Genomic DNA, 16083 nt, shown 5'->3' on the forward strand with positions numbered 1-16083 from the left:
GGCCCAAAAACACTAAATAATAATGGAAAAAAAAAAGAAAATAGCTCGACACATTTAATCTTGCATTTCATGACGATATTCTGAAGCAATCCTTTGCAAAGTCAAGTGTGCAGTATGTATTCCTGAGTTTGCTTCTCCAGAGAACGCAGGGGTGGGCTCGACGATGTGACCGGAATGAAGTGACTAGTACCTTACCAAAGGCATCACAACAGCTAACAACCATGCCAATGATCCATAATCATATTGACATTTCGCTTGTGGTTAAGAGAGGAAAGAGGACGAAAGGAGGATAAGGTTTGTTACACCCAGCAAGTCTCAAACATAAGACGTCTACCTGTTATGTAGATATCGATGGGGTGACTGAGGTCAACGTCACTCAGGGAAGTGAAAATCAACTGAAAACGTGAGGAATGACTGTATGAAATAGCATCACTAAGCTTTCTATGCTGGTTTTTTTTTTTTTTTTTTTTTTTTTTAGGACAATATACTCAAAACAATTCAAGTAACCACACAATATAACACCCACAACAAACGTGTAACCGCATCGACTGGAATGCTCCACAGAGTTTTCTGCATATTATTCACATTACATCAAAGACCCAGCACACTGAGGGGTACAGCAGTGCTGCGAGTGGTTATGAAGAGTAACCAGAGAGGCGGGAATGGGAAGAGCTGGGTCCCTCCTGTGGCAATGGTGAACAAATAATTTATCAAACCTGATCAGATATTCTGGAAAAGGGAACAGACTCCAGTTGATCTTCCCAGGTGTGAAGTCAGAAGGTATATGGTCGAGACTATTGCTGTGAATTTGTAACTCCGGCTGCGTTTTAGAAAACAGCCATGAGGTCAAAGAAAAGTCAGAAGGTAAAAGGTCACTTTTTCCCCCCAGACTGCAGGATTGGCAAAGTGGTCAGGATGTGAACCAGCTACAAGAACTAAGCAGGTGACTACACTGTTAAGCTGTTAAGAGTAATTTTCTTCAGTACAACAAAACGCCACAAGACTGTGTCTTCACTGCATAGCCTTACTGAGGTTCATCCGGTTCGAGTGATTCGATATGAAAAGCCAAACCCCTGGAATGCCAGAAACAGCTGTCTCTTTGCCATTATCGTTGCGTCCATTGTAGTGAAGAGATGCCACCAAATAAGGGGAATGGAACTGTCATTGTTTCCAATAACGTGAGGATTATAAATCAATATTTATAAAAAAGAAAACAACAAAAAACCGCAGTAGTCATTAAGCTTACATAAGAACACGGCGTACTTTTGTTTCCTTCCGCAAGAGTATTCTTGAAGCAACTTTTCCTTAGTCTAAACGGGTCTTGAGAAGTTGCGGTTCCCCTGCAGTTAATAGTCAGGGGTATATGATAATACAGTCTCTGCCCAGCCAAAGACCTAGACAAGGTTACATTATAAACAATTAAATCCTTTTGCAGAAATACAAATTTACATGTTTACACGTGGAGTTAAAATCAACTACATTACAGTGTGATCCAATCCAAAGACTCCCTTGCTCTGCCTGGTCATGTTTCATGTGTTGCCAGCCTAGCCATACACCAAACCTCTCCTGCAGGGAGCGGTCCAGCTGCTGGTTGTGATGATGACAGTGGTCGTCAACTTTAGAGCTCAGCAGGACACTGCTCTTCCTCGTGGGCTGTCCCACCCAGGCTGCAAGCAGTCTCGTCATCTTCCTCCCCACCTCAGGGCTTGAAGCTTAGATAAGAGGTCTGAAAGCAAGCTAGCCTCAGAAGCGTGTTATTCCAGGGGAGGGAACTTGGCATTACAAAGATAATACATGAGCACAATATTACAGAGGGCGTCCGTGGAGAGAAAAGGCGGCAGATCTTCCCACCACCAGCATTTAGTGTCCTTCCCAGGCACTGTCCACTGCCACTAGAGGATAAAGCCATGCCACACCTTTCAACTTGCAGCCAGCAAGTAACCTTGGCATGCTCACTGCCAAAACCAAAGGGTGAGTTTACGCTGTTAAGTCCACTGTTTTCCTGGAGTACAGAATGAATGTCGCAATGGAAAAATTAAGATTGTATCGGACAACAGATGCACAAAGAGATAAATATCCAGGGAGGAGGACATCCTGGCAAATGGATGACGAACTCAGATGTAAATATCAGGTGGTGCTGTGCGAGTGTGTGTAAGTTTCTGTGTGTGTGCTAGTTTCTGAATGAAGAATTTGGTTTGATGTTTGAACTCATGTAGAGAACAAAATGGTATAAGGGGGGGGGGGGGGGGGGGGGGGTTGGTCGCAAGAAAGAAAGAAAAAAAAAAAATCTAAGACATGTGGTCCCAGTGCAGGAAAGGCAATAGTCTGTTTTAGCCATCCTCCTTAGGGGGTGTGTACCAGCCTGGGGGGAAAAAGCACAACACCACATGATGAATATATAGCAAAGAATCTCTAACATTAACAGAATCACAAACAAATGACATTTCAGACTTTGTCTGACAAGTGCAGCGACCAAAAGCACTGAGTGAAAAAGTGTTCAGTGGCTGGACCTGGGGCACATACAGTGCAGAATTTTAACAAAGTTCAACCAGGCTTTCAGTTCCCTAATATTTTACTGGGACTAAAAATAGCTCAGCATTGCCTGACAGCATGCAGGTAATTTACATACTTTTACCGCAACTGTTTTCTAAATGCAGGGTGTGTTTTCACAGAGGTCAAGGACAACAGAGATGCTACTTTAACAGTTATCTTTGAGCAGGGGACTTACTGGGCTTTTCTTTAAATAAAACTGTCAACACCTCAAAGAGTGAATGTTGTGTCTACTTTTGTGTTAAACAATTTATTTGTTGGACTTTTCTTGTTGTTCTCTTCATTCATTTATTTTATTTATTTTGAGCTTTTGGGCTCTTGTAGACTTCAATAAAAACAGGAACTGCCTGCTACTGCTGGCTGAGCTCATTGATCTTTAGGGTAAATAGCAGTAAATAGGAGCAATGGGAAATATGAAAAATTGTGCCGGTAGTAGCATGATGACAACACAGCCACAGTAACACAGTTGATGTTTAAGAAATAAACAGTGAACGAATCGCTCAAACACATTTCACTGTTATTCCAATCTCTGTAATGGAAATCCCTAAAATCACCACTCGTACAAAGCCAGTGTAATAATTTGGACAGTGTGCATATGAATGCTGCCCGTGTTTTGAGCATAGAACACTAATTTGCCTCAGCTTTGATGCGTGCAAAGGATTTGGTTTCAGTAAACAAGGTCAGTACTACACTCTGTATGAACCTGAGGACAACACCACTCACCGTTCTTTTCGTGGATCTGAACAAGGGATTTGTAGGACTGCTGTGCTCTGGCAAGATTGTACTGGTTCTGCATTAAAAATTGGAAAATTAAGGTACATTTTAGAGTGTGCACTGGATTTATGATGACAGTACAGAACATGAAACAGCAGTGACAGCATTTTCCTACAGGCAAAAAAAAAAAAAAAGCTAATCACTTCAACTCTATTTTCAAAAACAAAGCCCAGTGTAAAAGACAATTAGTTTATGTTACGACGTAGAGGAAATTTTGATTCCTCCGTGTATCTTGTATGTACAAAAGAACGGACAATGAAGTTGACTTTGAAAACACATTCTTAATCCACCAGACCCAGTCTGCAGCTATATTTGTCGTTCTACAGACATCGCTGCTGGACCACAGCTGAGTTTCATGCCTGGGATCAATTTCACAAACACTAACTTTGCTTGCAGCTCTGACCAAAACTAATCTTCAAATGCTGAATTTAATCAATTCAGTTGAAAATAACTAAGCATAATGTGCCTTGTTTGTAATTGAATCATGAAATAGGGGCAGATAATGAGATTATTTTTCATTTTACTCCCTTTCATTCAAGAAGAGAGATTTTGTTAGTAATGATTGATTTGCTTTGATTAATGCATTAAGTGTTTAAAAAAAAAAAAAAAGGAGTAATTTACCCTGAATTCTGAGGAAAATTTTGCTTTTCTTTGCCACCCAAACCTCTCAGCTCCTTTCACTCCCACGGGGAATTCAATTGTTGCAGATAGAGATAACGAAATAAACTCTCAATGCAGAAACTAACAAACTATTATCAAAATTAAAATGAATTTGCATCCATGAGGCAAAGCTCTTGAGAGTGGTTTAAAAATATCCATGTTTCTTTGTTAGTTAACTACTATGTGCCTGCAGCCAGAAAACTAAAATACTCGTGACAGCAACAGCAGCCCAAAAAGATAGGCCATTCCACCTTGGCCGTTCCACCAGCGACACACCGCACCCCTAATTGCACTTGGTAAAAAAGCAACAACAACAACAACACAGCCAGTTTTGACTGCAGAAACAAAGAGGCTGTCAGTCATATGGCACTACCAGCAGTAAGAGCCAGGACACCAAGCCCCTGTGTCTACATCAATGATTACATGAAGTCATGAAGTGAGACCCTTTAGTGCTTCCCCACTTACTTTATTGGCTCCAAACTGCACTCTGGCTTTTCCTTTGACTAAAGTGGCATTGATCTGCATGATGACAGACTCAATGGAATAGGCACTGCTCCAACCCTGCAATAGGGAGCCGCAGTGTCAGTGAGAGAAGGATGTAAAAATGTAAAATAGATGCAAATACAATCTAAAGTAATATTTAATATCATGCAGGGCAGAGTTATGTTAAATTAAAGTGTTGGACACGTTTGACACACCTGCTTTGTAAGAAGTTCCATGCACAGGGCGCCTCCTCCAAGAACATAACTAAAGGAGCAAGAAGAAATATGCTGGTTAATTTTTACCTGTGTTTTTTTTTTTTTTTCCCCAGAAATGTTTCCCCAGAACACTGTCCTCAATAGATTATGGAGACGAAATTAGCTCACCCTCCAGAAAGCACAGGTGAAACTACCCGGACAAAAGGTGGATCAAAGGGGAAATTATCCTGCAGCCACGAAGAGCAAAAATTGTTAATTTACAGACTTCAGAAGACTCCTGAATAGTGGCCTATTTCAATGAAGGCAAAAGGCTGTTTTACTCACTTTATATGAGAAGTTTAGTAAAATGTAATCCATTCCTTCCTTTTCCTTGAGGACCTGTAAATCACTGTGTAACGGGCTATCTGGATCCACCCTGTGGATTATGAAATTAAGCAGCGAGCTGGTATTTGAAGTGAAATTGGAAAAATGGAAAATAACAAATGACATAAGATCTAAAAGTTACTTACGTCCTTAGTTTGACATGCCATTCATACAGGCTGTCGTTGACAAGCTCAACTGAGTAGATGCCTGCAGAATAAAAAGGGGTTATTAATGTGTGGGCAGATGTTGCCAAAAGCGAAGTAACAACTGTAATGATTTGATTTCGACTTTCATTTTACAAATTAAGAATGTAATGCAGAAGCACAAAATAAAATGTATTCTGCCTGGCGTGCCATACATCAGGTATTTCAGCAACAATTATCTGAAGCCTTGTTCAAAGGTGAGGACGTTCAACACAATAAACTGTATGGAAATCATCCATATGCTTATCACCAATGTGTTATAGACAATAATGTGTGTACATGAAACTTCTCACAACAGTGTAATAGTTTCAAGTACTGCTAAACCACACATAGCTGCAATCGAGCCCTTTTTGAACGCAGCAAAACTAAACCTGCTCTGAAAAGGTCTATGACTTTCATATTGCCATGTTTGATGCACTTTTACTTCTCTCACTCAGATTTTCAAGTAGATGACCTTTGTGTGGCGTGCATACCTGTCTTGTAACTCTGAGACCTGTAGATCTCTCTAAGCTCCTTCATCAGGCGGTCAGAGGCTTGCACTGAACCAGACACAGCTCCCTGCAAAACAAAAAACAATTTTAACAGATAAAACACACAGCCCTTCGTTATTCTCCAACCTGTCATGTGTACTTAATGTGAGCCAACATCAAAGGGAAAGCTTTATCCTGCTTGACGTCAATATTTACACCTCACCACCCCATGAAAAACCTCACCGATGTTCAAAAAAAAAAATGTAATAAATATAAAATAGGTCATTGAACATTGAATTATCTGATCTATTATTAGGATCTAATTGTATTTTTGACACATTTCAGAAACAAAAAGAGCCCTGCAGATAAGCCACTGAACAGGATGATGAGCAAGCACAGAGACCTTTGCAGACCAAAAAAAAAAAAAAAACCCCACCAGAAAACAAATCTTTTCATAAGTTTTGCTTCCTTGAAGGGCAGATGCTAAGAGAAAGCTGTAGATGCTGCATTGGAGCACATTTAGAAACAGGTCACATTCCCCTCTGTCAGATAAACTTAAGAATTGTGTCACCAGTGCCTGTTTCTCAAATTTCTTTCTTTTTTTTTTTTTTTTTAACATTTCACCGTTTGTCTTCCATAAAAGCAATAACTTGTGACAGCACGATAAGCTGAGCATATATAAATTCTACATCCATAAAACGTAGGCTTCAAATAACATCTATCAAGAGGTGAAGTTTGCTCCTTGATCAAAACTGTCATTAACCACAAGTGTCATAAAATGGAGGAAATGTTCTTCACTGAACAAAGACTTACATTCAAGTGATCCTGCCTCTGGTTCTTTCGGATCTTTTCCAAGATGGCGAGATTCTCCTTCTCTATACCATCATCTTCTGATTTTTTCCCATCTACGGGCTCCTCCTCTTTCATTTCATAGTGGTCCAGATCCTCTATGTCCTGTTTGATTATATTTGATACTTAAGACATTTAAAATTATTTCTGTTTTTCCAATCAAAATGTTTATGCTATATATTGCCCAACTAGCTATCATAATTATAGCATGCATGCCTAAGATGGGTTTAAAATATAGAAGTCTGTTATCATGAAGCATGACAACGTAAGAGCGATACGTGAGGTGAGTCGTGCAAAAATGATGAATTTACCTCTCCCATCTCCTCCTCCTCCTCTTCTTCAGATGTGACCTCTTCTGTTCCATGCTATACAAAGACACACCACAGACAAGATATTAAGTGGCTCTGCTGACTCGTCATTTAATTTTACAAAAAAAAAAAAAAGAAACAATTTCAACTGGGTGGGAAACAGGACGTCCTCATCAATGACCTTAAACAAAGAGACAAATCACGGAAGCCCTTTTAATGCAGAGATAATTGTTCCTTTCTACACAGAGGCTGTTTGGAAGTTCACAGTAAAATATCCTAGTTGAAGCCTGCATGTTCTTTGAAGGAAAGCAAATACGGCAAATATCTAAATACTAAATATTGGCTGTATCATGCCACAGGAGGAATTTGACAAAAACACACTAGGCAGCCTTGCCTTTCGGTCTTGTCCCACAGGGCCTGCGGGAAGGGGCTGGTCCAGCATCTCAACATCAGGATGTTGGGGAAGGTTGTACAATCGACAAAGGTCACAAATAAGTTTCTTCAATTGCTGCAAAAGCTAGAAAAGACAAAACCACAAAAAGAATTGGATGAATAAATCAAGACTGACATAAGCTTTATCTAAGTATGATGATATTTTAAAGCTAATTTTTGGATCTTGTTGTTTTGCGGCCCTTTGTCACTGTGATTATAATCTGTAAACATTCAAATTGACTTTCAGCTAACTACTTCATAGTAATGATTTAAACACAAGACATGTAGTCACAGAACTTTTAAACTATGTACAGGAAGTTCAAATCCTTTGTGCTCACAGTACATGAAAAGAGGTGCCATCACCTTATGTGTGCTGCTGCAAATTTGGTGCATTTCAAATATAAGCTACCACAAAAGCATCTGTGTAACAATAACAAAATGGATTGATCATATCTATTCACAGGAAGGCAGGGTTGGTTTGCTTGGAAGACAACCTTAACTGTCTGTCTATTTATAATATATTAAACTTTGTAGCCTATGCTGCAAACACACACAAAAAAAACTTGGTCTAACAGGATGTATGGCACGTCTATAAAAAGCATATTTTGTGTCCTACAAACAGAGCAAGCTCAAGATGTCACCACATACGAATGATAAGTCAAGGAGTTGCTTGTCATAGAATTTTTGACCTCAAAGGTTGTACTCATGTTCGTTTGGCCTGCTGAAAACCTGCCTACCTATACTTAACAGCTAGACATGTTAATACTATTCCCTTAGAAAGTTTATGCTTGAAAAGCCATATGAAGGTGGACTAAGTTGTGTGAATTGTGCCTGTGAACTAGGCCAACACTGAAAAAAAAAATCTAGCAAGAATCAGGCAAAGCATCGCTTGGGGTCAGCATGTGCTGCCTTAAACATCAACATAAATGTCCAATATAAGTTCATCCTGTGCTCAGCACATCTAATTAATAACTAGGACATTCAATTAAAAGAAAAAAAAAAAACAGGAAAAAGATTATTTAGCACTACATTTCTCTCTCCCTTCTGATTAAGATCATCACAGCAGGTTATGTCACAATAATCCACAGAAAATACTCCTGCTGGGAGGCAGCCTGGCCAATACGTCTTCAGCCAAGAAACTCAGTTAAAATAAACGTGTAATAGCAATGTTATATTACAGTCACATGTCCTGCAACCCAGATAGAGTCTTTAAGTATTCTGAGTGCCCTTCCTGTGCTTTCACTTAGCAGGATACTACAGGAGTGAGTCAGCTTAGCATTAACATTTATGTTTCTAACTTGAAGCCCCCTGCTGTACCACAAGATCCTTTCTGGTCATAAGCTCTGGCAAAAAAAAAAAAAAAAAACTGTGGACGACAAAGTGCACAATGATTCACAGAGAACCGGAACAGTGTTCAGACATTGTTAAGTTTCGTTGGGTGATCGATAATGGAACAAGTGAATGGGGATAACTACCAGGGTGCTGCCTTTTCTCACATCTTCCAACCTCTCCAAAACTTGCGCCAAGCTCGGGTCATCAGAGTCCACAAACCATATTGGCGGCGTAGATGGATAAGATTCCTTAAGACACGAGAAGAAGGAGACAAACACATCGGTTCATGAAATCTGCCTGCGTGTCGCAGGTAAAACGCAGTTGGTAAATAACGTTAAAAAAAAAAAAAAATAAAAAAAATTGGAGTTGACGACATTAGCATTCACAGCGCAACGATGGCTAAAAACTAGGGTCACTTCTCAACACCGTGTAATGTCAAACTACCCCCCCACCACAACCAAAACCCAACTGTTATTGCCCCAAGTAAAACTACCCCCCCCCACCCCCCACAGCATAGCATCAGCTTGTGTCGCTGTTGAGGTAGCCTGCTACCTGGCTAGCAAGTTAACTGGCTAACTTTAGCTGGCTAACAACCGACGAGGGGAAGTGTCTGAATCCCGGCACTTGTGTTACAGCCCCCCCCCCCCCCCCCCCAAAAAAAAAAAAACAACAAAAAAACACCACCTTACCGTTATGTTACAGTGGATTATCAACAGCTTTTCCCCAGTTACATTAAACTGGCAGCTCAGCTCGTCGGGCTTCCAGTCAATGATCCTGAAGCGTTCGTGGTTCGGATCGAAAATGGACTCCAAAAACTTCAGTTCGGCCTTCAGCCCCGACACCGACATCTTCCGTGCATCTCCGGCTGGGCCGCTGGGGTGGGGGGGAAGAAGTCGGGACTTAGCTTTTAGCTAGCTAAAGCCACGGCGGAGAGAGAGAGAGATTAAAAAAAAAAAAAAAAAAGAAAAATGTGACACAAAAGAGGCAAAGACCGACTCTGCTCCGGTAGATGTGGATGTGGATACCCGGCGTCCGGCGGTCCCGAGGTGGGAAGGGAGGGGAGGGGAGGGAGGGCAGGTAGGTGGTGGAGGGGGGGGGGGGTAAAATTAAGAGTGGCGACCGGACAGATTTAGCTAACGCTAGCTAAGCTAGCTAGCTTTAGTCGGCTAGCATTAGCATTTGAAAAACAGCGCAAGATGCTAGCGAGCGAGTTAGCAAAGCCAAGCCAGTCCGTTGTTGTTGTCTTTCCGTCTATTGTTGTTGTCCGCCTTTCAACAACAACATTTTAAGGCTCCCCCGGCGTCCCCCGGCCGTCTCCTCGCAGTCCTACCGGACACCTCCGCGCTATTCACTTCACCGGGAAACGATCGCAGGGTCTCCCCGATCGGAACTCGTATCCCGCGGAGGGGACGGCGCTTCTCATCCCGGTGCTCAAACTGTGTCTGGCCTCTTGTGGGGTTTAAAGATGGCGTTCTGCGATCTGCCCGCTCCCGCAGAATCCCAGCATGCACTGCGTCCTCCGTTTACCTCAGGGCGACAAAATAAAAGTTTACAGCGCCGACTGTAAGTTCAACAGAGATTTGGATTAATCATACACAAATAATACAGCAATAAGAAATACCGGCCGTCTGTCTCAGAGGGATGTTCCGCCAATTTCAGCTGCTACCATTTCTGACAAAATGGCTTAAAGTAAATATTATATCTATGAAATCTAATGAAAAATTGTGTTTTTAATTAGATTCTTTGTAAAATTTTACCTTATTAATGAATCAAGGTAAATAAAAAATAAACAGCTCCAGTGAAACAATAATCTTTTTTTTTATATATATACAGTTTTGTCAACCCCTTGCTGTGTAAATGACCCTGTACGTAACATTTAGACATGTTAATACTATTCCCTTAAAAGGTTTATGCTTGAAAAGTCATATAGTAAGTTGTATGAATTGTGCCTGTGAACTAGGCCAACACTGAAAAAAATCTAGCAAGAATCAGGCAAAGCATCGCTTGGGGTCAGCATGTGCTGCCTTAAACATCAACATAAATGTCCAATATAAGTTCATCCTGTGCTCAGCACATCTAATTAATAACTAGGACATTAAACTAAAAAAAAGAAAACAACAACAGGAAAAAGATTATCTACCATTTCATTTATCTCCCCCTTCTGATTAAGATCAACGCAGCAAGTTATGTCACAATAATCCACAGAAAATGCTCCTGCTGGGAGGCAGCCGGGTCAATACGTCCTCAGTAGAAAAAGTTGTTATTTCCTCAATTGCACCTATTATTGCCAGTAACGTTGATCTGTTTTGTCTGAAAACATAATGGCTGTCAGGGAGTAACTTATGTTTTGCTCTGAATTCATCCCTTTTTCATTATTGATCCAAGTTTCTAATATTATGCTGAATGACTGAAAACGTCTGCAAATACTCCTTAATGTTAGTGAAGTTTGCATAGAGGCTTCTGCTCTTGAAATGGATGAGAGTTTGCCTTTTGATTTAATATTCTGGTTGTATTGATCTTCACTACAGTAGAGGCAATTGTTTCAACAGGCTACCTGGACCCCTCAGCAGAAGATCAATATGAATATACTCATGTGAAGATGAATATGTCATAGCATGTAGATATGTAGACAAACAAGGATCATGTCTGTTAGTACAAAAGAGTCTGACATGGGAACAATAAAATAAAGCATTTTGTGTCCTGGTGTGGGTCCAGTTGTCTGATTTGTGTTGACATGTGTTGATTTCTTGACACCCAATAGTGACTCATACCCAGAATCTATCACCTTTTTAATCTATGTACATTGAAGTGTTTTTAATCAGGGTAGATTGTAGTTTATAAAGTTTTTTTTTTTTTTCATTTTTAATAAATATTTAGTTTGATGACCGATCACCGTAAGTGTCAGTTTCCCGTTGCCCTATTCATACTAGATTCACTTCACAAGTATCCAGGGAAATAGTCTGTATTTTCATTTGTTGTTTGTGAGCCACTTTTGTTTGATAGAAAACATTTTAGTTGTGCGTAGATTTCTCTCTGTAGTAGTACCTAATGCCCACTAGGAGGTAGTGTTGCCTAAACAGCTGAACAAGGGGCTTGTGTTTAGGGTGAGCTTGGAAAGATGTTGATTGTCTTGCTCTTCAAAAACTGGTGGATATCTATTCTGAGCTTTTTTAATACTTCAGTATAAAATTATTTTCGATGGTTGAACTGAATGCAACACATGTCTCGATAACTTGCATGTTTTCCTCAAAGGTACATTTTGATCAGCACCTCAAGGTAATATGTTGACTTTCAGATTGACAGAACAGTCAGGTTCAATACAGAGAAGGCAGAACAAATTCCTCAAGCAGCAGTACTTTCAGTCCTTGAATTCAATTAGACAGATTGGTTAGATTTCAGGGAGAACACCAAACCTTAAGAGCAAACTTTAAAAGCCATTTCTTATTCTCTTTGTGAGTAAGCCTGTTATCAGAAGAGATTTGGGAGCAGCTGAATGGCCCAAAATAGTGCTGTGCTGTCATCTCTAATTAGGTTATCATGAGCTCCCCCTTTCAACAGGGATAACCTTTATTTTATTTGGCCTCCTCCAAATCAGTATTCCATGATGCTGTGTGGAGGACACAGACCAGCCACTCAAACATACTGGCAGTGATAGACCTCGAAACTGTTGTTATTCTGATATTTAGTGGACTGAACATGAAATATAGATTGTGTAGAATCTAGGATGCAGATTATATGTAGGCTGTGTTGAAAATGTCACTTTTTGACCTTTCAGGTCAAGGTTTCCTTGTTAAGGAAATACAATAATGATTTCGGTTTTGAAGTGTGGGGTTGAATGACCATCAGAATCTGTCCAGGAATCAATCCATGATGACATTCTCATATGAACATAGTTCTGTTATAGCTGTCGTATAGTTATAGGCCATTCTCTCTCCTTCAGTCAGCCATATTTCATCTTCTATGTGCGTGAGGTGACAAATTTTTAGATTCACTGTGTAGAATATTGCCACAGTGTTCAATAAACCCTGATGAGCCCCCTAAACTCAGCGAAGTGAGGTCATGGGATTAGTAATGTAATGGTTTCTCAGGAAAGGTCAAGGTTCCAGTCTAGCAAACATTTTAATTCATTTTCAGCTATGAAGGGGTTTGGGTGGCAAGAATGTGGGTGACGCTGTAAAATAAACAAAAGGTGGATGTGAACAACACGTAGTATGCTTGACCTTCTTTGTCAGACTCTACGCCTTGTGTTTTTATTTGGTTATGGACTTGTATTCATGTGTGTGAATCAGGGGTAAGGGTTTGCTTTACACATACACCTCTTCCCAAGTATGCAATGCTGAATTTGACGGAGGATCGTCATAGTTATTTATGAAAGGTTGGTTTCAGGGTAATTATTTAGCTATAAGATCAACGTTGACTTTCAGATATGAAGATAGACTTTTTGAATTGGTTGCACATAGTAAACACAAAAACACAATTCCCTATTAGCAGTTAGAAAACAAAAGAAAATCTAAAACAACATTTTGCATTCATGATGTGCAAACAAGCCCCATCTACGTTGATTTTTATAGCTGATATTGATAAGTATGGGCTGATAAAGTGTCCCTTTACGTGTTAACTTTCTCAATCTGTCCAATATTTTCTGGTTGCCTGATTTCAATTAACCACTCGGCTAATATTGAAGCTGCTGACCTATGATACCAATGTTGGCTTTTCACCAGCAGGTTAAATCAATAGTATCCATTGTTGTTGCCTAATTACTCCGTATTGATAGTTTTCTGAGGAGATTGTGTTGAGGGACTGTTGTCTCCATGTGTCTATTGTTAAGATGTCATGTTATAGACCATAGCAGTTGTATAACATCGTGCCAAAAGCAATTAACCCACCATGTTGCAACTCTCCTCATCTGACAGCTGCTAAGAGCTTTAAACCATTCTCTTATATTATTTAGAGCATCATTTCTCCTTCTATGCAATGTTGACAAGAAAATAATAATAAAAATATTACTATGCAGATGTATATTTGTAAGGACAAACATGACCATATTTCATGTTGTTTTTCATATGCATAAATCAGAGAGCACCACAAGCGAAAAGATTTAGTATATGGTTCATTATTGATCGTATCCACAGTATAACATCCATTTGATTCTTGAAGAGAACATGTAAAATGAAGGAGAGAAAAACAGATGATTAAAAAATGGATAGCTGATCTCAGTGTCAGATTTATGTTTCACAAATTTTATTTGAGTCCAAAACAGTTTTGGCAGAAGATGTTTTTAGGGCTGTCAGAAAGGCAAATGCAGAGCTTGTCAAGTCTGAGAACAATCTAAAACAAATGTCTTTTGTTTGAGTCCTGATTGTCTTTTCGGCCTTGTTTTATGATTGAGCAGCTGACGTGCATTTTGTTGCAGCGTGACTGTGTATGCACTAATAAAGGGGCAGATTGCTGTTGTCCCCAGTGATTAATCCTGCCCCTCTGTACTCCATTTGCCGTCGACAAAAACTTAATTAAAACCCTGTCTTGTCTCACTATTCCATCCCAGACAGCAAGAGCAAATCATTTCCCACCATTTACAACCTATATTATTTCTTTATGAACAATCCCAGAGCGGAAGCCACACGCAGCAGCATAAAAGCTCTCCATCCTTTCTTTTCAGCTTGACCTTAAAAATCATTATAAGATGTACACATACAGCTGCTGGCATGTTTTCATTTTTGTCATCCCATTTAAATTATTCTAACTAATTGTTGTTTGGGAATAATTGACAACATTTAAATGCCTCATTTATGTATACCTGGCCATGGAATTAATGCAGAGAAAGTGGAAATAAATCAACTTAACCTTGTTGTTCTGTTTTGTCCAGTGTTCTAAGTCACAGAGAGATGTATTCAATATTGTGACAGCCAGATCAGCATATTAGTCCACCAAGAGTCCTAATCAAGCAACATTAGCTCGGCCAAGTTCTTATGATTTATTTAGTATAGAAAAAAAAAAAAAAAACTGCATCTAATGCCCAGCATTATTAAACTGACGTGTTGTTGGGATTTGGAGGTGTTTTGATGTTTAGCTTTGGATGGCTGAGGCTATCCCTCAACTGCCTACACTGCTGATTCACCACATACAGCAGGGCAGTTTGTCAAAGGAGACAGCACCATTCCCACCAAGGAGGAGCAATGTTCACTCTTCTCCTGGGGAACAGTGAGCGGATATGGAGAGAATAGTTCACATCCACGACAAAGAGCGCTCATAGAGACAGTAAACGTCCACACCATTGCTGGAGATGCTTTTTCACTTGAAGAGAATCTTTATCTCTTACACCCAGAGCTGGACAGTAGCCACCACAAGTTTAATTTGTTGTGAAGCCACTGTGTGAAATATCTCCCCTGTATGCTTTTAAATGTTTATGCTTCAAGGAGTGATGACGTGCACTCCAATTTACTGTAAGATGATAACTGTCCTTGAGACCGAAACATTAAAGAAGCTAAATTAGACCTGCTTACTGCTGTATTTTACTCCGAGCATGGTCCAATAAATGCTATTAATTTGAAGTACATAAAGTCCAGACTGTAGCAGATATTTGTCACCTTGGAAAAATGTACAAGCAATGACACTCAAGTTCTTTGAAACAGTAAAAAAGCTGGAGTGACTGCATTTAAAATATCTGGGACACAATCAGTTTCTCTACATAGACATATTATAAAAAAGTAGGTCATATCAAGAGAGGCGATTGTGTGTCAAATAGGTGGCGGAATTAAAAGGTTAGTACAGAAGAAACAATATTAAAACACACATTTATTAAAATAAACACATTAGCATATAACATTCCTCTTAGAGCAAAGCAGTCTCATCACACTGCTTTCTTTAGTGCAGAAGTGACACTGGTGAGCGGCAAGTTGTCCCCCAGAGAACCACTACAGCTTTAAGGGAAATTTTGACAAGAGCTCTGCATCCAGAACAGCGGGTAGAAAATAAAATGAATCACAGATGAGACAAAGTAATTTGCAAATCATTTTGGGGCAAGAAGTTAAGGAGGTAAAGTTGGTATATTAATGTGGAGTCTTGTTTTGTTGTTGTTTTCTTAAATTTAACTTAGCAAAAAAGGAAGAATAGCTATACGATGTATATTATTTTACGACACCAGCGGCCTGCAAAACATAATTACATTATAAAGCCACTTGTCTGTTCCATGCATCTTGGTCGACTTAAGTGTTTCTCCAATGAGCCCACAGAGGGCCATTACTCTCAAATTGTACTGATAAAGAGCAAATGTCACCTTGAACTACTCTGGTACCAGCAGAAGTGTCTCTGCAACACTTCTAGCTCAAGCTATAGATTGAGCCTTGTTTCAAAGAGAAGTGCGATGCAGATGTGACACTCTTTTCAAAAGCACATCAATGAAAATGTAGGCCGGTAGTAGAAAAGTCACATTGATACTAAGTAA

At 39.8% G+C, this 16083-nt stretch overlaps 1 protein-coding gene across 5 annotated transcripts; it reads right to left on the minus strand.

Moving 5' to 3' along the window:
* Positions 1–426: 426 nt before the first annotated feature.
* Positions 427–10121, minus strand: ube2q1 (ubiquitin-conjugating enzyme E2Q family member 1). 5 transcript variants are annotated; one of them, XM_029498843.1, is made up of 13 exons: positions 9329–10121; positions 8783–8887; positions 7288–7392; positions 6879–6932; positions 6532–6672; positions 5722–5806; positions 5192–5252; positions 5007–5097; positions 4851–4909; positions 4683–4731; positions 4450–4545; positions 3274–3340; positions 427–2362 (listed from the first exon to the last, which is right to left on the minus strand). In XM_029498843.1, the coding sequence occupies exons 1-13, from the start codon at positions 9485–9487 to the stop codon at positions 2331–2333; spliced, it is 1104 nt and encodes a 367-aa protein (XP_029354703.1). In that variant the 5' UTR covers positions 9488–10121; the 3' UTR covers positions 427–2330. The 5 variants fall into 5 exon arrangements, with proteins under 5 accessions (XP_029354703.1, XP_029354700.1, XP_029354701.1 ...); XM_029498840.1 differs by having other exon boundaries at positions 7270–7392; XM_029498841.1 differs by having other exon boundaries at positions 6517–6672; positions 7270–7392.
* Between the last annotated feature and the right edge of the window lie 5962 nt (positions 10122–16083).

The sequence above is a fragment of the Echeneis naucrates genome, chromosome 3 (genome assembly GCF_900963305.1).
Source record: "Echeneis naucrates chromosome 3, fEcheNa1.1, whole genome shotgun sequence".
NCBI lineage: Eukaryota > Metazoa > Chordata > Actinopteri > Carangiformes > Echeneidae > Echeneis > Echeneis naucrates.